General features: G+C 53.4%; 12 protein-coding genes across 12 annotated transcripts; 7 read left to right on the plus strand and 5 right to left on the minus strand.

The window, feature by feature from the left end:
• Positions 1-130: 130 nt before the first annotated feature.
• Positions 131-2,870, minus strand: RHO25_010949 (uncharacterized protein; the record flags this gene model as incomplete). The annotated part of the gene is made up of 2 exons (XM_023602173.1): positions 131-2,755; positions 2,853-2,870. The coding sequence occupies 2 exons, from the start codon at positions 2,868-2,870 to the stop codon at positions 131-133; spliced, it is 2,643 nt and encodes an 880-aa protein (XP_023451438.1).
• An 84-nt stretch (positions 2,871-2,954) lies between these two features.
• SPN4 (Septin spn4) lies at positions 2,955-4,806 on the plus strand (the record flags this gene model as incomplete). Its single annotated transcript, XM_023602172.2, has 4 exons — positions 2,955-3,285; positions 3,415-3,584; positions 3,638-4,168; positions 4,231-4,806. The coding sequence occupies 4 exons, from the start codon at positions 2,955-2,957 to the stop codon at positions 4,804-4,806; spliced, it is 1,608 nt and encodes a 535-aa protein (XP_023451437.2).
• Positions 4,807-5,314: 508 nt separating this feature from the next.
• On the plus strand, positions 5,315-6,274 carry RHO25_010951 (uncharacterized protein; the record flags this gene model as incomplete). Its single annotated transcript, XM_023602171.1, has 2 exons — positions 5,315-5,929; positions 5,990-6,274. 2 exons carry the CDS (start codon positions 5,315-5,317, stop codon positions 6,272-6,274), a joined length of 900 nt encoding a protein of 299 aa, XP_023451440.1.
• Positions 6,275-7,261: 987 nt separating this feature from the next.
• On the plus strand, positions 7,262-8,545 carry RHO25_010952 (uncharacterized protein; the record flags this gene model as incomplete). Its single annotated transcript, XM_023602170.2, has 1 exon — positions 7,262-8,545. The coding sequence occupies one exon, from the start codon at positions 7,262-7,264 to the stop codon at positions 8,543-8,545; it is 1,284 nt and encodes a 427-aa protein (XP_023451439.1).
• A 473-nt stretch (positions 8,546-9,018) lies between these two features.
• Positions 9,019-11,661, minus strand: RHO25_010953 (uncharacterized protein; the record flags this gene model as incomplete). Its single annotated transcript, XM_023602169.2, has 4 exons — positions 9,019-10,272; positions 10,320-11,129; positions 11,231-11,450; positions 11,498-11,661. The coding sequence occupies 4 exons, from the start codon at positions 11,659-11,661 to the stop codon at positions 9,019-9,021; spliced, it is 2,448 nt and encodes an 815-aa protein (XP_023450922.1).
• Positions 11,662-12,181: 520 nt separating this feature from the next.
• Positions 12,182-12,751, plus strand: RHO25_010954 (uncharacterized protein; the record flags this gene model as incomplete). Its single annotated transcript, XM_023602168.2, has 2 exons — positions 12,182-12,227; positions 12,291-12,751. The coding sequence occupies 2 exons, from the start codon at positions 12,182-12,184 to the stop codon at positions 12,749-12,751; spliced, it is 507 nt and encodes a 168-aa protein (XP_023450923.1).
• Positions 12,752-13,464: 713 nt separating this feature from the next.
• On the minus strand, positions 13,465-15,144 carry RHO25_010955 (uncharacterized protein; the record flags this gene model as incomplete). Its single annotated transcript, XM_023602167.2, has 1 exon — positions 13,465-15,144. One exon carries the CDS (start codon positions 15,142-15,144, stop codon positions 13,465-13,467), a length of 1,680 nt encoding a protein of 559 aa, XP_023450916.2.
• A 794-nt stretch (positions 15,145-15,938) lies between these two features.
• RHO25_010956 (uncharacterized protein) lies at positions 15,939-16,303 on the minus strand (the record flags this gene model as incomplete). Its single annotated transcript, XM_023602166.1, has 3 exons — positions 15,939-16,047; positions 16,103-16,173; positions 16,223-16,303. The coding sequence occupies 3 exons, from the start codon at positions 16,301-16,303 to the stop codon at positions 15,939-15,941; spliced, it is 261 nt and encodes an 86-aa protein (XP_023450917.1).
• A 476-nt stretch (positions 16,304-16,779) lies between these two features.
• Positions 16,780-18,000, plus strand: RHO25_010957 (uncharacterized protein; the record flags this gene model as incomplete). Its single annotated transcript, XM_023602165.2, has 1 exon — positions 16,780-18,000. The coding sequence occupies one exon, from the start codon at positions 16,780-16,782 to the stop codon at positions 17,998-18,000; it is 1,221 nt and encodes a 406-aa protein (XP_023450914.2).
• A 350-nt stretch (positions 18,001-18,350) lies between these two features.
• RHO25_010958 (uncharacterized protein) lies at positions 18,351-20,281 on the minus strand (the record flags this gene model as incomplete). Its single annotated transcript, XM_023602164.2, has 3 exons — positions 18,351-19,598; positions 19,647-19,718; positions 19,775-20,281. The coding sequence occupies 3 exons, from the start codon at positions 20,279-20,281 to the stop codon at positions 18,351-18,353; spliced, it is 1,827 nt and encodes a 608-aa protein (XP_023450915.2).
• A 66-nt stretch (positions 20,282-20,347) lies between these two features.
• On the plus strand, positions 20,348-21,022 carry RHO25_010959 (uncharacterized protein; the record flags this gene model as incomplete). Its single annotated transcript, XM_065603343.1, has 5 exons — positions 20,348-20,369; positions 20,422-20,559; positions 20,612-20,654; positions 20,783-20,920; positions 20,974-21,022. The coding sequence occupies 5 exons, from the start codon at positions 20,348-20,350 to the stop codon at positions 21,020-21,022; spliced, it is 390 nt and encodes a 129-aa protein (XP_065459415.1).
• A 953-nt stretch (positions 21,023-21,975) lies between these two features.
• Positions 21,976-27,195, plus strand: RHO25_010960 (uncharacterized protein; the record flags this gene model as incomplete). Its single annotated transcript, XM_023602162.2, has 1 exon — positions 21,976-27,195. One exon carries the CDS (start codon positions 21,976-21,978, stop codon positions 27,193-27,195), a length of 5,220 nt encoding a protein of 1,739 aa, XP_023450921.1.
• Positions 27,196-27,610: the final 415 nt, after the last annotated feature.

Consider the following 27,610-nt stretch of genomic DNA (forward strand, 5'->3'; position numbering starts at 1 on the left):
GATGCCGGTAGCAGGACAAGACTGCGATTCCTCATGTTGTACTGTGGCGAGGTGCCGCTTTCAACTGCGTTTGATGGTGTACATTTGGAAAGGTGTAATTTACAAGATAGGAGGTCGTTCACAATACAGACTATCCTAATCCATGCCAACCGTCTTCGTCACTGTCAGCCATACTTTCGTCTTCATCTGCTCCACCGCTCGTAATAGCCAGCATCTTGGGTGTTGCGTCGACTGACGCTGTCGGCTGAGCAAGCAAGTAATCAAGTGTATGGTTGTTCTGGTTGGCCACTTTCATGATTTCTCCTTGCACTCTTGCGATCGCCTTTTGCATCATTCGTACCACTTCAGCATATTCACCTTGTCGTTCTTTCAAGAGGCGACCATGCTGGTTGAGCAGGCTTTCCATCCAGAGCAAGTTCAGTTCAAGGTGCGGGCTCTGGTCTGACTCTTTTGAAACGAATCGAAGCAGTCGGTCCAAGTAAACCTGTGGGAGGTCGCGAACAACGAGGCCAATGTCGGACACTGGAATTGCACGATAGACCTTGCGCACGAGCTTCAGATCGCCCAGCCGGAAAGCCATTACCATCGCCTTCAGCCAGTCTTGTTGCCGAAGTGTTGCTAACGTGTTCTCCGGTGTAACATCTACGTCGAGGTCGAAAGGATCGAAAACGGCGCCGGCGTCCAGTGAGTAGATGAGTAGGCCTTCTGTGCTCGCTGCGCAGAACGCTCGGCCTGTTGGCGAGAATGTCACTCCTGGTACTCGCACTTCTGCTGCTATCTTTCTTTGCGCAGCATCTCCACGTTTGGCCCCGGGCAGGCTCGTGTCCATGCGGTCTTCGAGATCTGATGCTTCGCCTTGCTCGTCCAACAGTGCGCGTGGTCCGGCTTCTGTCAACAGTTTTGAGTTTCGGAATTCCTGTGTCCCTTCCAAACTCAAGTTGACGGACACTGTGAATTTTCGCAGTAGCACACCAGTCTCCACCGCGTACAGGCAGATATATTTGCTGTTGCCACCGGCGAGCAACACAGAGCCATCTGCGCTGTATGCGATGGTGCCGAAGCTCTTCGTTCCAGCCACGTTGGCTGCAGTTCTTCGATCTGTCGCTTTGCGGCCTCCACTTGCATCTCGTCGGCCGTCCAAGCCAGCTTCTTGCGTCGCTTCGCTGAGGCTCCAGAACGTAAGCTGTCCGTCTAGCGATGATGCCGCAATTTGCCGCCCATCAGGTCGTACCGTCACTGCTAACACATCTGCTTGGAGCTGTATAGGTTCTGACGTTTGTGTTCGACCGAAGATCGACCATATGCGGACGGTGCGATCCCAGCTGCCCGAGACGAGATTCCCTCCATTAGGTGCAAAGGCAAGCGATGACACTGGTCCTTCATGGCCTGTTAGCTGATCCAGCAACTGTCCTGTCTGAACGCTCCAGATGTGGATGTCGAAGTCATCTGTGGAGCCAGCCGCGACTACTTCGCCACTAGGGTCCACCGCAATAGATGTCCACGGCAGTCTTTTACTCGCTGTGAATGTTCGGAAGCATCGGTATCTGATCAAATCAAAGGCGCGTACACTGCCATCAAGTGATGCTGTGAAGAGCACATTTCCACGCTTCGCAAATTCGCAAGCTGTGACTCCAGACGTATGTTCCGTGAATGTGACGATGCAGAAGCCGGATGTTGTGTCCCAGACTTTGATCTTGCCGTCGTCGGCGCATGTGATTACACGATCTCCAGAGGGAGAGTAAGTCAAAGCGTTCATGCTGTCGAAATGCCCTTGCTGCTTCAAGATGTAGGACTCGCTTTGCCACTCCCACACCAGAAGCTGACCAAGTGCAGATGAGCCAAATGCAAGCCATTCGCCGGTGTGGTTGATAGAGACAGTGTCTACACTGGAGGCCGAGATGGAGAGTTTATGGATCTCGCTGAAGCTGGGCAGCTCGTGTAACATGAACAGCCCGTTCGAAAAGCCCGTGACGAGCAGATTTGACGATGGATGGAATGCCGCTATCGTGAGGTGCGCTTGGTCTTGAAAGAAGTAGTGCCTGTTGTTGATCCTCCATCGCTCGTCGTCTTCGCTCACATTCTCTGGATCGGCATCCGGTGGAGGCAGGTACTGCCACTGGAATAATGCACCGTCTTTGGACACAGTCCATATCGTTTCTTGATCTTTGCTAAACCATGCAGCATGTACAGCAGTGCGGTGTCCAGCGAGAACAGTGGGCATGAAGCCTTCCTCAGGATCCAGGCTCCATATTCGTGCTGTCAAGTCCTTGCTCGCCGACAGGAAAAAGCGGCCATCGCTACTCCATTGGATGCTTTGAACGGTATCGTGATGTCCCGCATACTGTCGATATCGCACGAATGGCGCGAACTCCAATCCGCTATCCTCGCCAGTGGTGGATGGAGTCTTCCACACTTCGATCTTTCTGCCAAGCCCTACAGCAAAGTGATCGCCACTTGGAGAAAAGGTCAAAGCCGATACGGCACTTTTCAGCGAGAAATGGTAGAGCACGATTCGGCGCTGGAAGTGCGAGAGAATAGCATGCCCGGATTCGTCGATGGTCAAGAGCAGCTGGCCCGCTGGATGAAGGGCTGTCCGGACTATGTTGACTCTATGTGCGAAGGGTAGAGTGTATGATTTGTTGTTGATCAGGTCAAATACCGAGACTCTATTGCCGACGGGCGACAGTAGGCACGTCCCATCTTTGGTGTAGACCAGGTTGCCTTTGCGGTACACGGTGCCCAGGAGGTTCGAAAACTGCGCTTTTGGTCAATTGGTCAGTCTCGTCAAAATGTGTTTGCTTGACGCCTGACGCATCAAATTTTTCGAGGTCGCACAAGCGGGGCGCGCCTACCTTGAATTCCGTCTTCATCTTGCTCACTTTGTTTCCACCTTCCTGTCTTCTGAAGCAGCTCGAGTGCTTACCACAAAGCCATTCCCGACGCGCGCGACAGTGATGGACGGCCAAAATTTCGTGATGGAGTCTCGAAAGGCGGAAGCTCCCTCGTCCCCGCAAGCGCTAGCGGGCACTACGGCGCACCCTGCGGTGCCCTCAGAATTGGCGTCTCCCATTCGCCGGTCCAATGCCAGGGGCCACCGGCGGAGCCAATTCGGTAAGTGCCAGCTGGAAAGGAGAGCACCAGCACCAGCACCAGCATCGCAACTCCCTCTCCATCTTCACAAGCAACCGCATCCCGGGCCCAGCAGTCGCAATTGCTGCTCATTCACCCACCCGCCCATCCACGACTTCTCCCGCAGCGCCGCTCGTCGTGCGCTCCGCCTGTCCTGTACGAACACACCCTCCTCCATCTGCTCCCCAACTTGAAATTCGTCCACCGCGCGTGCTCGGCTCCTCCGCGAGATGGATGTGCTCACCATGCAACAAAAGCCATTGGCTAACGTCCGCCGCGCCTTAGACAGCTTCACGCACCTGAGACACCCTCCCGGCGCATACAATCCTCCACCGGAGCCCATTGCTCCACCGACAGCGCCCGCAAAGACCCTCCCGCAGCTCCCCGTCCGCGAGATTCCCCCTCCACCAGCAGCCATGGCAGAGACAGGAGGTTCGCCCATTGGCATTGCCAACGTACGTTGCGCGTGGACAATATTGAGGAGAATGCGAACTGACCGCCTGTGCAGCTGCCCAACCAGCGCCACAAGATTGTGGCCAAGCGTGGTGCTGCCTTCACGATCATGGTGGCCGGTGAGTCTGGCCTTGGAAAGACTACCTTCATCAACACTCTCTTCAGCACGACCATCAAGAACTACGCCGACCACAAGCGACGTCACGCAAAGCAGATCGACAAGACGGTGGAGATTGAAATCACAAAGGCGGAGCTCGAGGAGAAGTTCTTCAAGGTCCGCTTGACCGTCATCGATACACCGGGTTTTGGTGACTACGTGAACAACCGCGACAGCTGGCAGCCAATTATAGAATTCTTGGACGATCAGCACGAGAGCTACATGTTGCAGGAGCAACAGCCAAAGAGAAGTGACAAGATCGACTTGCGTGTCCACGCCTGTCTGTTCTTCATCCGCCCTACCGGCCACACTCTGAAGCCATTGGACATCGAGGTCATGAAGCGCTTGGCCACCCGCGTCAACCTGATTCCAGTCATTGCAAAGGCCGATACTCTCTCACCGGCAGATCTCGCCCGCTTCAAGCACCGCGTAAGTTGTAGCTTACACAGAGATTGCTTTGGGATTGGAACACTGACAATTGTCGAATACAGATCCGAAGCGTCATCGAGGCACAAGGCATCAAAATCTATACTCCACCGCTCGAGGAGGACGACGAGGCCGGCCTGCAGCACGCTCGCAGCTTGATCTCCGCCATGCCATTCTCGGTCATCGGTTCCGAGCGTGATGTGACTACCCCTGATGGACGCACTGTCAAGGGTCGTCACTACCACTGGGGTGTCGCTGAGGTTGAGAACGAGGAGCACTGCGACTTCAAGAAGCTCCGCGCTATCCTCATCCGCACACACATGCTCGACCTGATCCACACCACAGAAGAGAACCACTACGAGGTGTACCGCGCGCAACAGATGGAGACCAGGAAGTTTGGTGAGGCAAGACCTCGGAAGCTGGACAACCCCAAATTCAAGGAGGAAGAAGAGGCTCTCCGCAAGCGCTTCACCGAACAAGTCAAGGTGGAGGAGCAGCGTTTCAGACAATGGGAGCAGAAGCTTATTGCTGAGCGCGATCGTCTCAACAAGGATCTCGAGCAGAGCCATGCGGTCATCAAGCAACTCGAGGCGGAAGTCGAGACGCTGCAGGGTAGCATGTCGAGGACTGGTCGCCGCTAGGCGCATCAGGGGTGCAGGATATGAGTATGAAGACGCAAGAAGCTACCGACCACGCCACGGCAGGACAGTGGCAACTGCGACAGAATCAGATCTCAAGCGTCCCTTCCATCGCCAGGAAATCAGACATTGTTATGGCGCTGAGTGGGACTCGTTTCAGGGTGGGTTGCAAAGTGCGAAGATACCTTTACTGCTTTCATTGTGTTTGTTCAGGAGAGATTTATGGAAAGCTGCTTAGCGTGGTGTTGCGAGGCTGTCAAGTGCTGAGCATCGCGGTCACGAGCCAAAAAGCATTAGTGCGTATCTGTAGGATGTAATATCAGCACAGCACTTGTTGTAATTACATTTGGACCCCATCTTCACATGTCAATATACCCACATGCTAAGCCTGCAGCTGTTCCGATCCCTGCTTAGAAGTGCGAACCACAGTCTTGGCACCTTCCTCACCTCGATCTAATGTTTCAAGTCTGACTTCACTCCTTCCACATCACATCATGCTACCACTACCACGATGACAAGCAATACGCGCTTCCCGACGAAGCAGATATCGAGGCTCACGAACCACAATGGACCGGTACACGCCGTCACTTTCTCCGCCGGAACGGGCCAATACGTCCTCACCGGCTGTCAAGACCGCAATGTGCGACTCTTCAATCCGGTCAATGGACGACTGATTCAGACCTTTTCTGCTCATGGCTACGAAGTCCTCGACCTCAGCGTCAGCGACGACAATGCACGCTTCGTATCCGGAGGCGGCGATAAAACAGTTTTCCTCTGGGACGTTGCCACTGCGCAGACACTGCGACGTTTCACGGGACATTCTGCGAGAGTCAATTGTGTTGCTTTCGGAGGCGAAGGCGATTCAGTCGTCATCAGTGGAAGTTTTGATGGGACTGTCAAGATCTGGGATGGGAAGAGTCGGAGTGAGAAACCTATTATGAGTTTCTCCGAAGCGAAAGATTCGGTTTCGAGTGTTGCTGTCAATGGGCATGAGATTTTTGTTGGGTCTGTGGATGGGTGTGTGAGAGTTTATGATTTGAGTATGGGTTGCGTGGATGTCGATTACGTGGCGCCTGGGAAGGGCGTTACGAGTGTTTGTCCCACGAAGGCTGGGGATGGGTATTTGGTGAGTAGTCTGGATTCGACGATGAGGTTTTTTGATCGCGGGACGGGGAAGTGTTTGCAGAGTTTTAGGGATGAGGGATTTAGGAATGAGACGTATAGGTTGAGGAGTGTTTTGGCAATGGGAGAGGCTTATGCGATGAGTGGGACGGAGGATGGAAGAGTGTTGGTTTGGGATGTTTTGACTGGGGTGGTGGCGCAGAGGCTTTGGCACAAGAGTGAGAGTGCTGCGCAGACTATTGCGAGTAAGAAGGATGTTGTGTCTGCTGTCGCTTGGAATCAGCTGAGGAAGCAGTGGGCGAGTGCTGGCGGAGATGGGGCCGTCGTTGTCTGGGGTACGGGCGACTGAAGGATCGTGTGCGCATGCTCCAAACCGACCATGATGCTGATGACGAACTGCAAATACGAGCAACACGACCGCGACGATGGCTGACTCTCGATCAGATCATCTGGGCTTCGATGGGTGCTCGAAAGCGAGAACGACAATTGAGCGCTCGTACGAGAAGCTAATGGATCTCACAACATCAGAACTGCAGGGCCCAAGTAGCGGAAAGGGACTGGAAGATACATCCAGCAAGCTCAAGAATCTCCTGGGATCAATTTCTCCGGCCCTGATCGACCTATTTGTTCTCCAGATGTAGTAATGGCTAATACTCGGGTGATCAGGATGCGCAGGAGCTATGTTGCAGCTCGCAGGCTCGTACCATCAACATTGGCCTAGAGTACGACGATGATGTATGAGATGTGAGAACGAAGATCGAACGCGACCATCCTGGCACGTTTATCTCCACAAGATGCATAGGATTAGCGGAGATGTCTACGATGGTGTGGCATGGTGCAAGACACAGCTGCATGAAGCGCATGTATGCGACTAGGGACGATTTGACTTCGCTCATTGCGTTTCGCGTTCAGTGCTTCCCAATCACAATGGCTCTTTCTGCCTTAAGGTCGTCGATGGAAGTCGGAGCCCTGCACACCCACCTTTTCAGCAGATCTCAGCACGAGATGTAGTCTCTGTACTGATGTGGACATCACGATATGCGACCTGGATGGACCATGCTTCATAGGCTTCAATGGCAGAACTTCCTCGTAGTCGCATACATCTTCGAGACGAACGATGCCTGTGATTGAACAGCGATTGCCTTCTTGCCATCTAAGCCGCCGCTGAACGAGATCCTGCCTGTAAGTGGATACCCTTGGCTGACTTCATCGCGGCTTCCCTCCGGGGCCGAACACAACCAGGTTTCTGCTCAGTCGACTTCACGTGTGAGTTGTGGGCGTACATAGTATCGCACTTCCCCACCACCTCTTCTCAGTCTCTGATATAATCGCAATTATGCCGGACTCACTACAAATTGCGTTGAAAAACGACAGCGACCTCGATAACATCCACGCCTACGTCACCGGAATCGCCATTCAACATGACGGCAAACGCTGCCTCCTCAAGGCCAATGGCAAAGATTTATATTTCCCAACAGACGTGACAGAAATTGGTTCTCAATTACAAGAAGACTGCGCAATCCCACTTGGTCAGCCCGGCAACACAGTCACAATCACCATCCCACAAATCGCAGGAGGCCGGATATGGATCGCAGAAGGCCATCTCACATTCTTGCTGAATCCCGGTGGACCAGCCTTAGTCGAGCCTTCTGTTCTGAACCCGAGTGATCCGAACGCGAAGGTCAATTTTGGGTTTGCAGAGTTCACCCTCAACGATGCTCAGCTATACGCCAACATCTCATACGTCGATTTCGTGCCAGGAATACCCATTGCGATCACCTTACAAGCCAACTCTGGAGACTTGCAGCATGTGGCAGGCATGGCTCCTGATGGAATCGATCGCATGGCCGAGAGCCTCGCCCAACAAGCCCAAAAGGACGGGCGGCCATGGGATAAATTGGTAGTAAACAAAGATGGCCGAAACCTGCGAATTCTGAACGCAACACACGGAGGTGCCGTCGGCGCCAGCTTCGATGGATATTTCGAACCTTACGTGGAAGAAGTCTGGCAAAAATACAAATCAGACTGCAAATGTAAAATCAACACGCAAGCCGGGCCAGGAGTACTTGAAGGGCACGTCAACCACAAAGGGAAATTGAAGATCGGCGACGAAGAATTCGAGAAACCGACTACGGCAGATATTCTTGGCTGTAATAGTGGACCTTTCACGACTGGACCTTCACCTACGAGAAATGCTATTATCCCTCGATTAGCAGCTGCATTCGTTCGCTCTGCTTTGACGGAATGCGAGGACCATCCTAGTCAACCTCATACTTTCTACACTCGAGATCCAACGAATCACTATGCGAGATTAGTGCATGAGCACAATGTCGATAAGAAAGGTTATGCTTTTGCCTACGATGATGTGCAACCGGATGAGGGCGAGGATCAATCAGGGAAGGTGAATGCCGGGGATCCTGTGTTGTTCACAGTCAGTGTTGGCGGTAAGAGCGCTACAGCTGGTGGTGGAGGAGCAGCAGCTCCGTCTCAAGCACCATCAAACCCGAGCAGCTATGATAGGCCACCACCTCCGCCACCGGCAGAGACGCGACCTTCGCCGGGTTTAGGTGGGCTTAAGGGAAAGCTATTTGGAAAGGCGAAAGGGTTCTTAAAGCATTGATCACGGTGAGTGATGACCTGGGGGGCTTACTTGTTCGTCAGCTGCAAATTACCGGGTGGGATACAGAGAACGAAATACACGACTAGGAGGATCATGAGCCAGATGCCGGGGCGCCAAAATCGGTGTAAGAGATCAAACAACACCTATATGTATCTTCGGTAGAGATCGGAAGAAACCAATGTAAGTTGTTGAGTAGGCAAGAGCCATGATGTCGTGATATGCTGTGCTATGCTTCATAATATGTAGCGACTCGGCGACTCAATGTTGCTTTTCGCCATCCCAACTCCACGCTAAAGCACATCCAACAAGAGACTGAGCAAGCGACCGGCGCCAGCTACATGTAGTACATGTCCCTGTCATGCTGTTATGCCATCATATACACTATTTTGATACAAGTTATACCAAGGGGGTAGCAGGGGCCAGGGCGCGATATGGCTGAAATGTTTGCAACTCCGGAAAGCTAAAGATGAGCCTCAGGTTTCTGGATAAGGTGACACAGTGCCGCTTGGGCTGCTGTTGCTTCGGGCTTCGAGCCTGGAAGCGGTTTCGTTCAGTCGTCTTGCAACGCCTTTCAGAGTCTGCCCTGCCTGAAATTTCGCCGCATCACGCAGTCGTCGTTCACTGTTTGGCGTTCGAGATCGGGACGGAGGCGTTGTGAGTCCGCTGGGTACTGTAATGCCAGGACTTGGCAGCGGTGATGCTGACGCAGCTGCTTCGCTGTTGACCATGAGAGTAGGAGTAGAAAGATCACGCCCCTCTTCATTAGCGCGATCTGCAGCACGTTGATCAATGCGCTCATTGACGTTGGCTCGAGCTCGGTCTCGTTTGTCGCGTGCAAATGAAGCCAGCCGACTCGTACGTGCACGAGCGCGAGTCCTAGATGCGGTCGTGCCGGCAAAATCGATGGCATGATTGATCGATGATGCCAGGACGTTTGGATGTCGTCGAAGGCGTTCGATGTGTTCAACACGCCGCACCAAGACCACACTGGCGTTGTCGCGGTCATTCAATATGCGCTCGAGTTCCTTTTGGTAAGCAGCCTCGTAGATGTCATCGTCGACACCGCTGGGGCTTTCGCACACCAAGAACTGACCATTGTCGTCAGTACCCTCGGTATCGCCACCAGCACCAATGTTGAGGTAAATTCGGTCTTCCAGTGGATCGTGAGCTTGACCCTTGCCTCGCTCATCCAGCGGGAACGTGCTGGCTTTGTGGTCCAAGTGCGGTCGTTCGAGGTGGTCATCGGATGCCGACATTGGTTGAGCAGCTAGAGGATGCGATGATTCTGATCCGAAACTCCGTGCCTCCGTTCCGGTGCTATCAAATGGCGATGGCGGCGTTTGTGGACTTTCGCGGCCACGTCTGCCAACGTCTGGTCCCTTTGGAAGTTCTTCCTCCATATCACGGTGCACGCCTTCAACTACCAGAGCTGACTCCACTGGTCGGCGGTCTGATGCATCAACGCTCCGAGATGATCGGTGCACAGCGGATGGCGGCGCTGATAGTCGCGATTCGCGGCCAAAGAGACCTTCCATGAATTGAGGCCGCTTCCGGTAGATGAGCTTCTTGAATCGCTTCACTGCTTTCATCACCGTCATGAGATGTGCCATGTTGCCAGTGATAGCTTCGTTCATCTCTGCGTCAGTTGGAGGCTCGACGAGCGTTGCGCAGTTGTCTTCTGCAGGCATCATCGGATCCGTTCCGTTCCGGGTGACCCATGGATGCTCCTAGTGCAATGTCAGCCTCGTTCTACCGCGGATGCAAGAATACATACGCGAAGCTCAGCCATGGTGATACGCCTATCTGGATCCTTCTCCAGTAATCGGCGGATCAGGTCTGTGAATGTGTCGTCTTTCTCCTCCTCGAGCTGAGGTTCGTCGCTTTTGATAGCCTCATATAACTCTAGCATGTTTGACTTCTCGAAGGGTATGCGTCCGTAGCGCAAGCAATACAGTGTGACACCCATGCTCCAGATATCTGCGGCTTTGCCACTCACGGGTCCATGCTTGACCACGCAAAGCTCGGGCGGCATGAAAGCTGGGCTTCCTGCTGATTTTGTTGTGTGCATTTCAGATTCTTTCTCGAACATTTCGCTTACGCCAAAGTCGACGATCTTGAGAACATCGTCATGAGTGATGAGGCAGTTGTCTGGTTTGATGTCTCTGTGTATGATGCCTTGCGCGTGCAGGTACTCGATGCCGAGAATCATGTCGCGGAACCAGTCGCGGCATTTCTCTTCGTCGTATGGCTCCGCGCGATGGTCGAGCCCGACATGCATCACAACGCCTTTCTTACACATTTCGAGTATCATATACAGTGAGTCCTCTTGCGGATCGTCCAGGACTTCAATGAGTGAAACCAAATTGTGATGATCCAATTTCTTCATAATGGCGATTTCTTCCTTAATGAGCTCAAGCGAATTGTTGACGCCATTGAGCTTATCGGATGAGGTGTGTCGATGTAGTGGTGAATTGAATCCTCCGCCTGCAGATAGGTGGCCCGGCCTCCTGTGTTGATTCGGCTTCCGCAACAGATTCGATTGCGCTCGCTTTCGTAGCCGAGATTTGGAAAACTCTTTAACAGCCTGTGCAACCCGCAATATCAGTCCTGGTCCACATGAAGAGGGTGCTTGACGCAGAGCCGGAACAGCGCTGTTCTGGGCATGGAGTATCATGGATGGCTCACATATTCGTGACCGTACTGGTCTATTGCCAGATGTACTGCCCCAAAACTGCCTCTTCCAATCTCTTGCTTTATCATATATTGGTTAATGCGGTGGACGGCCCCGCCATCGTCATCGCTGCTGCCATAGTGTGACCGGGCGTCGAGGGTCTCTTTGACGCCTTTGGATCGTGAGGGTGCTCGTGCGTGGTGTCGCAGCGGACTTTGATATGTCGGCGCAGATCTGCGGGGATCAGCATGGTGCGGGCAATGGCGCGGCGAGGGACCTACACATGTCGCACGGGGTGTCTCGAGTGGTGTCCGCCGTGGTCAGGAACGTTGATACTGATGCCGTGGCTCGGGACGATGCCGGGCGCGGCGTCCTTCTCCGGGGGAGTGGGAGTGGCAGCGGCAGCGGCTGGGCTCAGGTGGGTTGGCGAGGGCGACTCGGCCATGGCGGAGCGGAGCGGTGCTGCTTTTTCTCACGTAGGTTCGAGGGAGAGAGGCATTCCTACGCTGTCAATGACGGGCGGCGCGGGCGGGCGAGGGACAGCGCAGGTATGATGTTAGCAGAAGAAGAAGAAGAAACGGAGACGGGCGTGATTCTCCGCTTCTTCACATGGGATGAGGTCGCTGCTAGCTCCATCAGCCAGCTCCTGCACACGCCTGGCAGCAGCTATCGAAGGAACGATTAGAACTCAAGAAGGTGTGGGGTCCGGCTGAGTCTGACTGGCGTTGAATTCGTGCTAAGTCATCCACCACCAACACCCCAACTCCGCGCAGCCATTGGACTGTCTGGCCTGTCTGGCGCGCCTCCTTCCAATATCCGAGAACCATAGCACCCGCGCATTAAGCATCGCGACACGTGCGGCCTGCATGTGGGAGAGCCATTGGGCGGCTCCGCTTCACAACCTCCCCTGATCTGGGCCATGCTCGCAGTTTCACGCACCAAATTACCCGGCACTTGAGGCACAAATGGCGGGCATGAGCGTCTACTCGTTCTACATCTTCGACAGGCACAGTGAGCACTCCTGCGCGGTACCTTGTATCCATGGGCACCGCATTGGCTGACGAGCTGTCTCAGCCGAATGCATCTACTCCAAGCGCTGGACTTCTCCTCCCGCCGTGCAGCAACGAGCCCCAAACACAAGCGCCCTCAATAATGGCGAACTTCCCGTATCAGCACGAAGGGCTCTGAAGGCCGAGGACGACGCCAAACTTATCTTCGGCACCGTCTTTTCCTTGCGGCGTATGGCTCGTCAGCTCGGTGGGCAAGATGACCAGTTCTTGTCATACCGCACTGGAGAATACAAGCTTCATTATTTCGAGACGCCGACGCAACTCAAACTCGTCATGCTCACTGACACCCGTGTTGGCAATATGCGCACCGTGCTGCATCAGATCTGGGCTACGCTGTACGTGGAGTATGTTGTGAAGAGTCCGCTTGCGCCAACGGAGCATCCCAAAGGCGTTGGCGTGGCGAATGAGCTGTTTGAAGGTGGCCTGGAGTCCTTCATTGCATCCATATTCTCTCCTCAACAATGACGAATGCAGGACGCCTATCTTTCACGAGAAGACACATGTGATCAGACCCGGACCGGAGTACCAACTCCTCGGTCTTGCAATCCTCCGCAACTGGTTCCGAGATCATGGCGTCAGCGTCGAGTGCTTCATGTCACTGACTAGCAACGCGCTGAGAAATTGGTGTCACAACTGCCACAAGTGCAAGAGAAAGAGCAGCCACCACAAAGCCAATCTAGCCTTGAGCTAATGAAAACAAGATGCGATTCGCAAACAATAGACAGAGCCATTTTCTTCCAAGACTTTGGCCAGCAGGACTGGAATGACACCGCCTCACAGACTAGATACGATCCAAGCCACAGGAGCCTCGGCGCATTACGCACCATGACTTGACGATCACGGAAGGAGATGCGACAGCAGGGCGGAATGAATTACAGTAGCACGTCGAATCACACGACCAGCGAAAGTAAATGTGCGAGATAGCGCTAGCTCTTTCAGCGCATCTCGCATATTCCCACAAGAGGCTCAGGTGTGATTCTATGAAATTTACAGAACCACGCTCTCAAGCATGGTCATCGTCTCCAATTACTTCATCTTCAAGAGCCATCCCTCTCGTGTACTGAATGCCTCTGTTGCATGCTTCTTAAACTCTCCGAAACATTAGTGATACTTGGCTTACAGTCCGTGCACCCTGCTCTGGCACCTCGCGTCTCGCGCTTGTCTACATTCCACCATCATCAAGTCGCAGCATTCGCAGTCTTCTTGCTCTTAGGCTCCTTAGGCTTAGGCAGATCCACGAAACGCTTCTTCAGTTTCTTGAATTCGGCGATAGATTGCGCTCCTCCCCACTTGTCCTCTTGACCAAGCTTCTTCGCCTGATCCACGAACCTCTCCACGCGATCGAGATAGCCCAACGCCGCTTCGCTCAAGTCTTCATTCACGATATTCGGGTTCTCGTGCTCCTCCAAGAGAGTCTTGACCCAATGTACGATGTTGGAACAGCGCAAAACATGGCCTCCAAACGAAAGACTGTCGCCCGCTGCGCGTAAGCGGAAGACCATGTGGACGGTGCCTGCTGGGAAGAACACAGTTTGGCCAGGCTTGAGGACAACATAGCGCCATCTTCCATCTCGGAAGCGCTGGGGATCTCGTCTCCACGCTGCGCGTTCTTCTGCGGAAGGATGTGAGAGCCAGCCAAAGCCAATGCAGCCTTGGTTGAGTGTGATGAAAGTGCTGTAGCCATGCGAGTCCTGATGGGGTTCTGTCAGGGCACCTGCTTGTGCGAGGAGTGCCCACTTCTCGACGTCCTTGAATCCTGGCTCGTATTTGCGACGACGCGTCTCATCGGCAGAGTTGGGGATCTTCAGCTTCGTGATCAGCCGACAGTCTTCATTGCTAAGAAAGAACGGTCTCAGGCCATCATCGTGGTGTGTTGCGAGCTCCAATAAGTTCCACGGGTACTCTTTATCCTTTGGAATACTCGAGCTGAAACGCTCTTTGACTTGCCGCATAGTGACTGCACGCACTGAGACCCCGGTGTTACCAGTCCTGGCGCTTGAGTCTTGAATATGAGCTTTGGCAGTATTGTCGTAGTACTCTCCGAGGAACTCCGGCACTGTCGACAATGGGAGAGGCTGTTGTTCAGCCGTAATAATGGGGCCATTGAAGAATTGCCCGGGCGCCACTTCTGCAAGAGCTTCGTTTTTGGAGAGGAACTTGGCTTCGTTGTTGTTCGGATACTCTGCCATCGACAACAAATCCCGCAGACGTCCTGCCGAGCGCTTGTGTACTGTATTACGGTCCACCTGCAAGGTGGTCTGTAGCTCGTCCAACATTGCCTCGACATATCTCCGATCGCTGACTTCATCGCGAAGCGGCCTAATGTTGCCAAGCGAATCGGTGTGCGATGCCGCTGGAGGAGGCATGAAAGACATGACAGAAACCGACTCATGAGGCGGCGTGCGCACCAGGCTCGGTGCAGGAGGCGGCGTCGTGGGAAGAGACTTGGTGTCCTCGATGTTGTGGCTGATTTTGCGTTTCTTCGCGGATGGTTGCGGTCCGCGAGGTACCACATCTGTATCTGTATACTTCGGTTTCGTGGGACGTGCTCTACTAGACCGCTCGCGACCGTACATTCGAGGATCGAACTTTAGCGCATTCGACGACATCTCATTGTCCACGGCGGTCGGTTTCGGCGTAGACGGGCCCGCTGGTTCTAGTGTGTCCTCCATGGCGGTCTCGAGGTCGGCAGCCGCACCTGCTATAGTCGTGTGGTCCGCCGAATCGCGCCTAGGCATTGTGTCTAGAGCATCGTCGAGCTCTCTCTTCAACGGCAGCTTGACCACAAGCGATGGCGGCTCGGTCAAAGTCAGTCTTACTACACGTTGAGATAGCGCACGGGCAGGCGTTTCTGCCATTGCGAGCGGTTCTTCCCCTCCGGTGCGATACTGCGATACGTGATCGACAGGCAAGTGCAGAGGGTAAGGAATGTGATCAGGAAAAGAGCTTGCGAACATAAAGAGACACTTACCTTGGTAGCTTTGCGAGGACGTCTCGCTTTCATTGTGTCCTCATCCGGAATTTGTGGTTGCGCAGCTTTCATTGTTGCGCGAGATGCAGCGGACAAACGCCCGCTTCTGCGTGGCGGCATTGACCAACAGTTCTTTCCCAGTCGTTCGGTCGCAACGCAAGGCACACGGCGATGCCTCAGACGAAGTCATGGCAAGATTTGAGTCGAAGGAACAGCCTTGATCTGTGTCACATGCATTCACTGTTCTGTTCGCCTTCGCACAAGCCACCGCAAGAATTTCCGAAGGCCGCCATGGAAAGTAGGAATGGCAGGCGGGCAGGAAACGGTCAAAACTCGTTACTTGCACGATTGGCAGAGGCCACAAACAAGACATTTCACGAGACATTTGAGACATTTGGAAAGAGTTCAGTAAGTTTGCAAAGTTCATTGCCATTTCATTGCATCGTGTCTATGCTGGTCTCATGCTATATCGCGCGCCCCGCGATGCATGAGGATGAGTAGAGAGTAACTTCGCCGCTACCAAGAATCAGGCAGAGCTCGTCATTGCACTGTTCGCACCAATCGTAACCGCGGAGTCTTCAAGAGTGTCAAGAACCCCAACGTCGAAAGACCCAAAGCGAAAGGACCTCAAGGTCGAAGGACATCAGAGTCGAGGAACCTCGAGTCGCCTCAGTGTCGCATTTAGCAGGGAGTGCAGTTGCCGGCCATGAGGCACAGGCGGAAGTCGCAGGCGTGGTCGAGCAGGTACTGCTTCTCCTCGGCGCTGCAGCGGTCCCAAGCTGGTGGGTTGCTAGAGAGGTAAATGTCAGCAGATGTTCTCGAAAAGGGGTCGAGACACTTCTTACCAGCCACTAGGGGTGATGGTCTGAGCAGCCTTCTCGGCGACGATGGCAGCCGGAGCTTGGTTCTCGGCGCCCTAGATATTGTTAGCTCTTTGCCTCGAGGATGAGTGACAGTTGACTTACAGTGGTGGCCGGCAAGCCGGCGACGGTGGTAGCCATGAAGGCGATGATGGCGGCGCCAGCGATCTTCATGATGGACTTCATGGTGGATGTTGTTGAGTGATGAAGTGTGTTGGAGGTGTGTTGAAGTGTGTGGAAGGTGTGGTGAGTTGCTGAGGTTGGCACTTTGGTTGTGTGTGTGGGAGGAAGAAGAAAGGAATCGAGGGAGAGAAATGGCTGAAGAAATACTCGGTGCGCAGGTGAGCGGGTCACGTTCCCGTGCCGTGCTGCCGGAGTGAATCGTTTGCTTGTGATGCGGGAAGAGCGCCACATGCAAACGGAGTAAATGAGGGAGGTCAAAGTGAAGGAGATGAGTTGTCGGTGCGTTCCGTCTTGGAATTGATGAGCTACAGAACCAACGTGTTCAACTAGCATTGCACTGCGCCCATGGAGAAACTGGCGAAACGGCGGGCGAATCTGAAGCAACGGTCACGAGAAGGCATATACTCTCCGTCCGACTCACATCACATTTCACTTCGAAAGCTTGGTACCACATGAAAATCGACAAAGCCCCATATGTCATGGCTCCTGACATGAAGAACACCCGTTTCCCGAACGACGACGCTCCCATAGAGCCGAGCGCTGCACTGGATCAAGCAGATGGTCCTTCCAACGGAGCAAGACAGCGCTCGTCCTTGGGAAAGGAGCAAGTACTTACGCGCAACGCGACATACGCAGATTCTGCGCTTCCACTTGTCACTTCAGGGGCGCCATCAGCTGCTGCGGAGCGACCCACATACCACCGTCATCCAGGTGACTCACTGCCATCGGCCGCACCTGAACGCTCGGCTCAAGGCTCGGCTGAAGGTCCAGGTGAATGTGAAGTCACCACGGCAACAGGGAACATGGCGCCTCAGGCTCACTCATCCTCCTCCTATCCTCCAATACCAGAGGCCAATGACTTCGAGATGGGGCAAGAATCATCCACAGTGCCTCAATTTGCGCGAGCATTCCATAGCCATCCGCCTCCTCCCATGGCGAATCAACAGCAATTGCCGCGCAACACACCTATCGGCACTCCTCAGCGCAGCGAGTTCATCGACACGGGACCGGCGACATCATATCAGCAATCTCCATCCCACAGCGACAAGAAGCGCAAGACCAGCAGATCCGGCTTTGTCCCAATCGCACCAGCCCGTCCATCTACGGATGTCTTCACATCTTCTGGACAGCGCCCGAAGTCTCCAGGACTTTTCGGATCTCAAGCCCGTGGCATTAGAGGCGGAAGACCAATGTCCTTAGCTCAGGTGCCCGCCATGCAGCTTCCTCCACCATCTCCCGATGTCATTGCACAACTTCAGCAGATACCAGACATGCTTTCAGGAGGCATGAGCCACCTCACGCAGATGGTGGGACACCTTGCACAGAAGGTCAATGGCCTCGAGAGTCGTATGGTAGAACTTGAAACCGAGAACCGCGCTCTCAAAGCGCAGAACACAACCTCTTCTGCCTCGTCTATGGGCGGCCCCGTCGGTCTACCTGTTGGAGTGGTGGGAGTGCCAAACCAGCTGCAACAACAGAACGAGAGTTTCGGCGAGAACTCCGAGCGTTTTCCTCCTCTCACTCGCAAGAAGGACTCAATCCCATTGCCTGGCGAGCCATACGGTGGTCCTCTCTACATGCCGACGCCGCGAGGCCCCAGTATGCTCGGAAACATGTTTGGGTCTACTCGGCCGCCTCAACGTCCATCACGTCCGTTTGATGGTAATGAGAGCACGAATGGTGGTGGATTTGGTAATTAATGCCATCAGAACCTTGTACACACTTGACAAATGCAGGGTCTCTCATGCTTTGGGCCTACACAGTATCGCGCTTGGACAAAGTTCTTAGGAAGATTCAATGCAGTCAAAGCACGCGAGAAAGGACAGGCGCTATCCCAGCATGATCGAGATTGGCAAGGTTCATTGGCGAAAGAGAAGTCTTGGCACCTCAGGATCTCAATGCGAGCGAGCACGCGGACAAGGTTGTCTTCTCTACCACAACCATGAATTGGGCGCGGAAAGAAGAACTTTCTCTCTGCACCACCACAATAAGCTATTGCACTCGGCAAAAGTTAGTCGTATACAATGCTTGTAATTCCAGATGTATTTCTCTACAACGCTCCCCCGACTAATGTTACAATCCACATCGCTAATCTTACATGCAGCCCGACCCTACGCTCTGTCTTTGCGTAGTCGTCCTGTGTCATGGGTGTGGCATAGTCCTGAAGCCACTTCTGCTCTGCTCCGAGCCGTCGTTGAAGGTCAGCGTTTCGTGTGACAATCAGCGTGTTTGCTTCCAGGTCTAGCGAGTAGCTTCTCTTCGTGTAGTTCGAGCTTCCGATCAAGCTGATGCTGGGGTTTTGTTCTTGTGGCAATGTCACCCAGATGCCCTTCGCGTGATATGTCCAGCCTCCAGGTGTGTTTACCGTGCCTCTGCGCCATTCTTTCACGGCTATCTGGTTACTGAGACCCGCTTTCGATACAGCATCTAGGAAGCGCCGACCTAGGAGACTGTATGCAGCAGGCAACATACCACTGACTCCTTTGCTGCCGTAGAATCCATTTGCCCATGGTGAGGCCGCGACTACTGTGCCAGAAGCAGGCTTGGTCTTCAAAAGCAGCTTGCGCACTTCCGGAGTCATGTTGAAGTAGCCTGCCGTGAAAGTCCACTTGGATCCCGCGAACTCTGGGGTACCTAGGGTGCGCAGAATCCCCGTCAGAGCCGGCAACTCCGTGGATTTATCCGGCTTGAGCAGCGGTGTCAGCTGTACAAGTGGATAGACGGAAGTGTCTGTCTCCGGCTGCGTTGTCTTTACGCTTGGTGGGCTAGCTAAAGGCAGCAGTACCTTGCTTGCTGCCTTGATATAACCACTTGGATCCTTGAGCGGCTCTGGTTGGACGTTCTGTAAAGGCCATTCTGCGATAAACCCGCTCGCCTCCTTGTCAGACGGTGATACTCGATAACTAAGGTCGCATATGGTACGATACAGCTCGGAGAAGTAATCCGTGATGGGCTTTGACTTGAAGACATGGTACCGGTCCTGTCGGTTCGTGAAGTAGTCATCAGAGAGGTTGGCTCCGGACATGATGATCTCGTCGTCAATGCCGTACAGCTTCATGTGTTGCAGGCCCCATCCTTCATTGATTCGTTTGGGCAGAATCGCTTTGCGTGCTCCAGTGAGGTTGGGTGTGTGGTACAAACGGACCTCGACACGGTCGGGACCAAACTCTTGGATGAGCGATGCGAGAAGGCTTGCACATGATGGATTGGGCGCTTCGCGGGTCCCGCGGAGATAGTCGGTCAATAGCGACACTTGTAAATCTGGATTTGATTTTAAAGCTTGTCGGATGGTATCGATCTGCCCAGATTAGAAAAGGTAAATATCTTGCACAATTCGGTGACTGACAAACTCGTGCTCGCTTTTCCCAATGTATAAGGTAGATAGATATACGCGTCTTTTTGCATTTCTGATTTTTGTCTACTTTGTTCTTGGTTAGCCCAAGGGCGCTGCAGAGTCGACCATAAATATTGTACCTTCAAGGTCTCATAGAACTCTGCGGGTGATTTCAAGATTTGTATTGAATCCGCACTGATGTCAAAGCGAGGAGATAGCTTGTCCAACTCGCCAGTGAAGACTGCTAGCTGTGAAGCCGAGGACTGCGATGATACTGTTGATGCGGCTTGTCCCGAAGCTGTGCTCGCGGAGCGTTGTTGCAGAATGCCATTTCTGCTGATTTGCTTGAGCGACCGGACCTGCCTGGAGGCCCGTACACAATGAAGTACACGTCTTGTTAGCATTGGAACCTCATGCTGCAACAACTTCGATGTGGATGAAGAAGGTGAAGTCTGGATGATGTTGACACTTGCCGTACATTTTACTGGACGCACGGGCCACTTCTTTCCCTTCCTAGCGCCATTGGCAAGCATCACCACTGACCACCAACATCGCGCTGCCAGTCCTCCGAGCAGAGCAACACCGCCAACATGTCGACGATCATGCGGACTCTCCGCAATTTGCGAAGCATCGGGTTGAAGGTACATGCGCTGCGGAAAGAAGGTGTCCGAGTAGTAGCTGACCAGTTTCGCAGGAGTACGGACACCAACTTCATGTACGAGAGCCCCGATTCACGTTCGATCACGACACACATGCAGCGAATACTGACTTGAGTGCGATCTGGTAGTATATCGGTATGACGAGGACGAGAGCTGCGACAAAAGACGGACACTGAGGAAGACAGGTGATACCAAGCGCGGAACACTGATTGGCATTGACCGTTTCGGCAACAAGTACTTTGAGAACCTGGAGGAGGAGCTGCCTCGTATGTCACAATGCTCAGAGGTCTGCGAAGAGGGGACTGACATGGGACAAAGTGCGCACACGCTGGGTCGACTACAAGGACAGCGAATATGATCCGTAAGGCTTCGCGCGCGTGGCAGGCAATATATTGAGACACTGCTGACAACGCCTAGTTCACAGATAGAGCCGGGCTGGTATGCTCACTTGCACTCCATTGCCACTGAGCAACACTAACACCATGTCAGGCATGCCTGGATGTCATATATGGTGGACAAGGCACCTTCAGAGGATAAGCTGCTGCAACGCCAAGTACGAGCATGGGAGCCATCAAAGCATGTGCCGGTGCTCACCGCTTCAAGGAGCGCATTCAAAACATACAATACGTGAGTTACCTATCTCCGGCTGGATTTGGCATGCACTGACAATAGATGCACAGCACGAAACCCAAGTACTCAGCATGGACACCTGTCGCAGCTTCGAGATGAGCATGCATCGGCAGCATTAGTCACAGAACCGACAAAGACCGGTATACGCTCGATATAGCCGCATACATGGTGGTGTAGCGGGCGTTCAGCAGGTTGTTGCTGTCGTGACCAGCAGTTGAGGCGGTTTCGATGGGCAGAGCAGTGGTTCCGAGCGATAGGATGCATTGACTCACAACGGTTGCGGGCATCGCACCTGTACATATGCATAGACTGGGTGACACATAATGCGCATCCCAGCCAGACCTTACCGCTTTCCCGTATGACAACGTGCGGAGAGTGGAGGGCTTCTATGCATGCACTCTCCAGACCTGTCTAAATCACGCAAGCGGAGGATGGTCAAGCTTGTGCCCTGCGGCAATGCTCTCTCTGTGCTCTCCTTCGACGGACGGCACAGAGCTTGCCTTCGCATGGCTCGTTCAGTCGTAGTGGCCGCGCCCGCCGCAGATAAGGCCCTGGTCGCTGGCCGGGGGCTTCACCTGCCACACCGACTTTGCTCGGTGCGTGTTGCGGTGTCCGTAGGCGGTGATAACAATCTCCCAACGGCGGATCGGTGCCCATGCTGCCGTTGCAGAATGCGGTGGGTATGCTGGCTAACCGCGAACTTAGCGAAGCTTGCCTGCGCCGGAGCGGTCCCGCTAGCAGTCGTTTCGTCATGGCTTCGTTGCCGTGCTGCCATTTGCTTTCTCACTAAAACTCTTCCCGTGTTGCGCGTTCGCGAGCTCGTCGCAGCTACTACATAACATCACCCGGTAGCGTCGATCCTTTCCGTCGAGCTGTGTGTGCGCGCCTCCACTGTCGACTCATCGCGACTCACTCGCATCATCGCCTCGCTGCCTGACAATCCGTGGTCTTGCCCCGCCGCCCGCTTCACTTCCTCACAATGTCCCATTGAGTCCGCCAACCTCGATTGCCACGCGGATTTGGAGTGATCATACGCCGTACTGCCCGCAGTCATGTTCGCCCGGTGTAAAGGCGCGATTTGGCACAGCGACGACTTCTCGCCGTGCTTTCAGCATGACTATCTGCAGACCTTATTGCCGTTGATCACATGCGGGATATCGGCACTATACCTGGCATATCAAATCCTCCGAGCGACGAGAACATCGAAGCGATCGAGCAAAGGCTACAAGAGAATACCGAATGGCGGGCATCATGATGCGCGGGGGCGCGAAGAGGTGGACAGCGACAGTGATGCCACGACAGAGACCGGCAGCGACGACGAGATGCGGCGGAACGAGCAGCTGGCTCTGCAATTGACGAAGATTCACACCAATGCCTCGGCGATTACGGTGGACCGACCAAGAGGCGAAATATGGATCACATTCATCGAGGAGATTGCAGTGCTCGCCGAGCTGGGCGTCCAAGTTGCGGCTTTGATTTTGCAAGCATGGGGCAAGCCCAGAGGCAGGATGGCCGCATTTGCAGAAGTCGCTGTGTGGGCATATATTGCTGCACTCGCTTCTGGCCGTTTGCTGTTCTCAAGCACATCGAAATGGTCGTTTCCGCAATTGTGGTACCACACCGCAGTCCTCTACTGCTCCCAATGGGTTTTCTCTGTGCTCGTCTTCCGTTCAGAGATCATACATCCCGAATCGAGGACTGCCGAGGTTCTGATGAGCACTCATTTCGCCCTCACGACCTTGCTTGCCATGATTGCACTGTGCTCGCGAAAAGGCAATCACGCAGTGGAGATCGAATACGAAGAGAACATCGAGCCTTCGAAGGAGCCACTCGCAAGCGTGTTCTCGTTGGCCACATTCAGCTGGGTCGACTCGATCGTGTGGACTGGGTACAAGAAGTCGTTCGAAATGAAGGATGTCTGGAACTTGATGCCAACCGACAAGGCTGCTGTGATCCTGGCCGACTATCGACAGCTGAAAAAGACCTCGATACTAGCATGGCATCTACTCAAGTATTTCAAACGCGACTTGATCATCCAGGGTCTCTGGGCTGTGATTTCCGGTATCGTCACGTTCCTGCCCACCTTGCTGCTCAAAGTCATTTTGCAATACATAGAGGAACCAACGCAAACTCCTCGAAATGCAGCTTGGCTTTATGTCATCCTGTTGTTCGTCACGGGATGCGTCAGCGCTCTGGCAAACGGGCAAGCTCTGTGGATTGGCAGGAAGATCTGTATCAGACTGAGAGCCATCATCATTGGAGAGATCTACGCTAAGGCTTTGAGAAGGCGCGCTGCAGCATCGGCTGACAAGGTTCTCGGTCAAGGGAAGCTGAAAGATGATGCCGAGAGCAAGCGAAACTTCCTTCAGAAAGCATTGAGCTTCGGACGCAAGAAGAAGCAGAAGAGCGGCCAGAATGACGAAGCCGACGCCGACAAGCCAGCGGAAGGTTCAGACGAGCAGGTCACTTCTGGAGCGATCATCAATCTCATGGCAGTCGATTCTTTCAAGGTCGCCGAGATTAGTGCTTATTTACACTTTCTCTGGGCCGAGACACCTGTGCAATTCATTCTTGCAATTGCGTTGCTCTACCTTTTCCTGGGCAATAGCAGTATCGTCGGCATTGGCATGATGGCAGCACTGCTTCCTGTCAACATGTACATCGCAAGGAAGTTCAGCACCGTGCAAGCACAAATCCTCGCAGCCACTGATGCCCGCATTCATGTTACGAACGAGGTCCTGACAAACGTTCGCATCATCAAGTATTTCGCGTGGGAGCAGAGGTTCCTGGGCTCAGTCGACGAGAAACGCCAAGTCGAACTCAAGTACCTTCGCAACCGATATATCGTTTGGGCAGCCGCCGCCACCATTTGGTCTGGAGCCCCGGTAGTCATCACGTTCCTGACATTCCTCGTCTATACGGTAGTCGAGAAGAAGGACCTCATTCCGTCTGTTGCATTCACCGCGCTGTCACTGTTTAGTTTGCTTCGCATGCCACTGGATCAGCTTGCGGACATGGTTGCTCACGTGCAAGAATCCAAAGTGTCTATCGATCGTGTCGAAGAATATCTGAACGAGCCAGAGACGGAGAAATACCGTCAACTGCAAGAGGATTTCGACCATGATACTGGTGAGCCACTCATTGGATTCCAGAAGGCGACCTTCAGCTGGGGTGGTAAAGACGCAGAAGATTTCAAAATGATCGATCTCGATCTGTTCTTCAAGGTTGGGCAGCTCAACGTTATTATTGGACCAACTGGCTGTGGAAAAACTTCTCTCCTCATGGCACTGCTTGGTGAGATGACCAAAATGAATGGTGCAGTCTATCTGCCAGGAGGTCGCAGTCGTGAGCAGTTGAAGAAGAATCCAGATACCGGCTTGACTGAAAGCATTGCGTACTGCGCTCAGCAGGCATGGCTGATGAATGGAACCATCAAGGATAACATTATCTTCAACAGCCGATTCGATCCAAGGAGATACAAGAACGTTATTGTTGCCTGTTCTTTGCAGCGCGACCTTGAGATTCTCGACGGTGGCGACCAGACATTAGTCGGAGAGAAAGGCGTCACGTTGTCCGGAGGGCAAAAACAGCGCATCAGTCTTGCCCGCGCACTCTACTCAGACGCCCGTCACGTCATTCTCGACGATGTGCTAAGTGCAGTCGACTCTCACACCGCAAAATGGATCTTCGACAAAGCTCTGATGGGCCCGTTAATGTACAATCGCACGTGCATTCTGGTCACGCACAACGCAGTGCTCTGCCTCCCACACGCCGACTTCGCTATCGTGCTTGACAACGGCAGAGTAGCCTCTCAAGGAACTGCATACGATGTCATTCAGTCGGGCAAGCTTGCTGAAGACGTAAGCAAATTCGACCTCAAACCACAATCTGCAGTCGCCTCGAAGTTGCCTTCGAGAGTTCCTTCGGACATCGGCGGCGACAGTCTCGGGGAACTCCATTCGTTCGCAAATGACAGACCAGGTCATGCGAACGGACATTTGCAGCGCACAGAGACCGACAGAACAGAGACGAACGAGACACTTCACGGCGATCCCCTCACGCATGTCATTTCGAAAGACATCCCAGGCATGAACAAGCCGGTTGACAGCAAGGGAATCTTCGATGAGGAGAAGGCATCAGGTTCGGTGAAACTCTCGATCATCACCATGTACCTCAGATACATGGGTGGCTGGTTCTACTGGATGCTAGCAGCCATGTGCTTCGCATTACAACAACTTTCGCAAGTTGCAACCAATGTCTGGATTCAAAGATGGTCGAACTCATATACCAGGCACGAATACTTGGCGCTGGGTGTCGCACACAATCATACCTACAACATTGCACACATCCGTGGTGGCATTAGTAGCTCTTCAAGCTGTCTCCGGACAGGAACTTGCGTCTGGAACATGCCGTTCACATCTCAGCCGTTCACAGCACAATCCGCATTGCAAGACATCAAGGGCATGAAAGTCATGAACGGCGACGTCAACGTGGGCTACTATCTTGCCGGTTATGCAATTCTGGGTGTTAGCTACATGGTCATCACGCTTCTCCGCGAAGGTGTGCTCTTCGGTGGTTCTCTGTCGGCCTCCAAGCGCATGCATAGGGAACTCATGGAGCGGGTCATGCACGCCAAGTTCAGGTTCTTCGATGCCACACCACTTGGTCAGATCATGAACCGCTTCTCCAAGGATATCGAAGCAGTCGACCAAGAACTCGCGCCAGTGGCCGTCGGCGTTGTGCACTGCTTGTTCTCAATCATCACCATTGTCGTCCTGATTTCAGCCATCACTCCTGGTTTCTTGATTGCTGGTGTTTTCATCACCATCCTCTATTTTATGATTGGCAAAGTGTACATCAGCTCCTCTCGAGATCTCAAGCGCCTAGAATCAGTGCAGCGAAGCCCGCTGTATCAACAATTTGGAGAGACTTTGACCGGCATGACAACCATTCGAGCGTACGGAGATGAGCGACGCTTCATCCGCGAGAACCTGCATCGAGTGAACACTCACTCGCGACCCTTCATCTACCTCTGGGCAGCAAACAGATGGCTGGCATTCCGTGTTGATGTTGTCGGTGCTTTGGTCTCTTTCTTCACTGGGGTTTTCGTCATTCTCAGTGTTGGACGAGTTGACGCTGGTGCTGCCGGTCTGGCCATGACATATGCTGTGACGTTTACTGAGAACGTGCTCTGGTTCGTTCGACTTTACGCAAGCAACGAACAGAACATGAACGCTATCGAGCGAGTTAAAGAGTATCTGGACGTCGACCAAGAAGCTGCTCCGATTGTACCGGAGAATCGACCTGAAGCGAACTGGCCGAGCCAGGGAGCTGTAGAGTTCATGGACTACAGTACCAGATACCGCAGCGATTTCGATTTCGTCCTCAAGAACGTCACCTTCAAGATTCTGCCGGGCGAAAAAGTTGGCGTCGTTGGCAGGACCGGTGCTGGCAAGAGTTCGCTCGCCTTGGCGCTATTCCGAGCTCTTGAAGCAGAGGAAGGCAAGGTCCTAATCGACAATATTGATGTCGGCCTCATCGGTCTCCAGGACTTGCGTGAAAATATCGTCATGGTTCCTCAAGATCCCACGCTCTTCACCGGAACGGTACGCAGCAACCTGGATCCATTTGGCCTCTTCACAGATGAGGAAATCTTCGAAGCCCTTCGAGGCGTTCAACTGGTCGGGGCTGCCACAGCAAGCAATTCGGCATCGAACTCACGGCCAGACACACCAACAAATGCTTCGGACCGCACTTCGCCTGACACTCCCACCAAGAAGCTTGCAGCGACCAGCAAGACGACAGCTGTTGCGCAGAGCCCCACCACTCCGGATAGCCCAACAACGCTCGAGAACAAGAACATTTTCCGCAACCTCAACTCACCCGTTGCAGAGCACGGATCCAACCTGTCCCAAGGTCAGCGGCAACTTCTCTGCCTGGCGAGAGCGTTGCTTAAGGCACCCAAAGTCCTGCTCATGGACGAGGCCACGGCTTCTATAGACTACGCAACCGATTCGAAGATTCAAGAGACGATCCGAGAGATTAAGAACACGACGATCACTATCGCACACAGGCTGCAAACTATCATTGACTACGACAAGGTCTTGGTCCTCGATCAAGGTCGGGTGATTGAATATGGTGACCCATACGACCTCATCAGCACGGATAAAGGCATTTTCCGAGGCATGTGTGAAATGACTGGTGATTTTGACATCCTGCACAAGGACGCCAAGAAGGCGCATGATGCGAGAAAGCTGGTTGATGACAGCTAGCCGACACGAGTATGAGTGAGAGACGTGAATGTGAAGCATACATGATGGCTATATGATCTCGCACGGCATGAGGAGCATCGATACATCGGGCGGCGAGCATGCGTCTCTTTTTGTTTTTCTTGTTCTGTGTTTTCCAATTCGGAGCCACTTGTGTGGCCTTGGGGAGGAAGCCGTCTTTGCTTCGAGATAGAAGCGAGAGGCTACTGCTTTCCAAGACATGTGCTAGAAAAAGCGTTGTACTGTTAACGGACATGGAGCATGGGAGGTTTGCGTTGTCAATTGATCGATTTTCCTTTTTTTATTCGGCTGTAGCTGTAAATACTTGTCCATAAGTGCATAGAGAGTAATTGATCGCAATTGACCAAACCAGACCACTGTAATACTCACTATTCTCCTCAACTGTGTTGCTGTCTGT

Source organism: Cercospora beticola, chromosome 7 (genome assembly GCF_033473495.1).
Source record: "Cercospora beticola chromosome 7, complete sequence".
In the NCBI taxonomy this organism is placed as follows: domain Eukaryota; kingdom Fungi; phylum Ascomycota; class Dothideomycetes; order Mycosphaerellales; family Mycosphaerellaceae; genus Cercospora; species Cercospora beticola.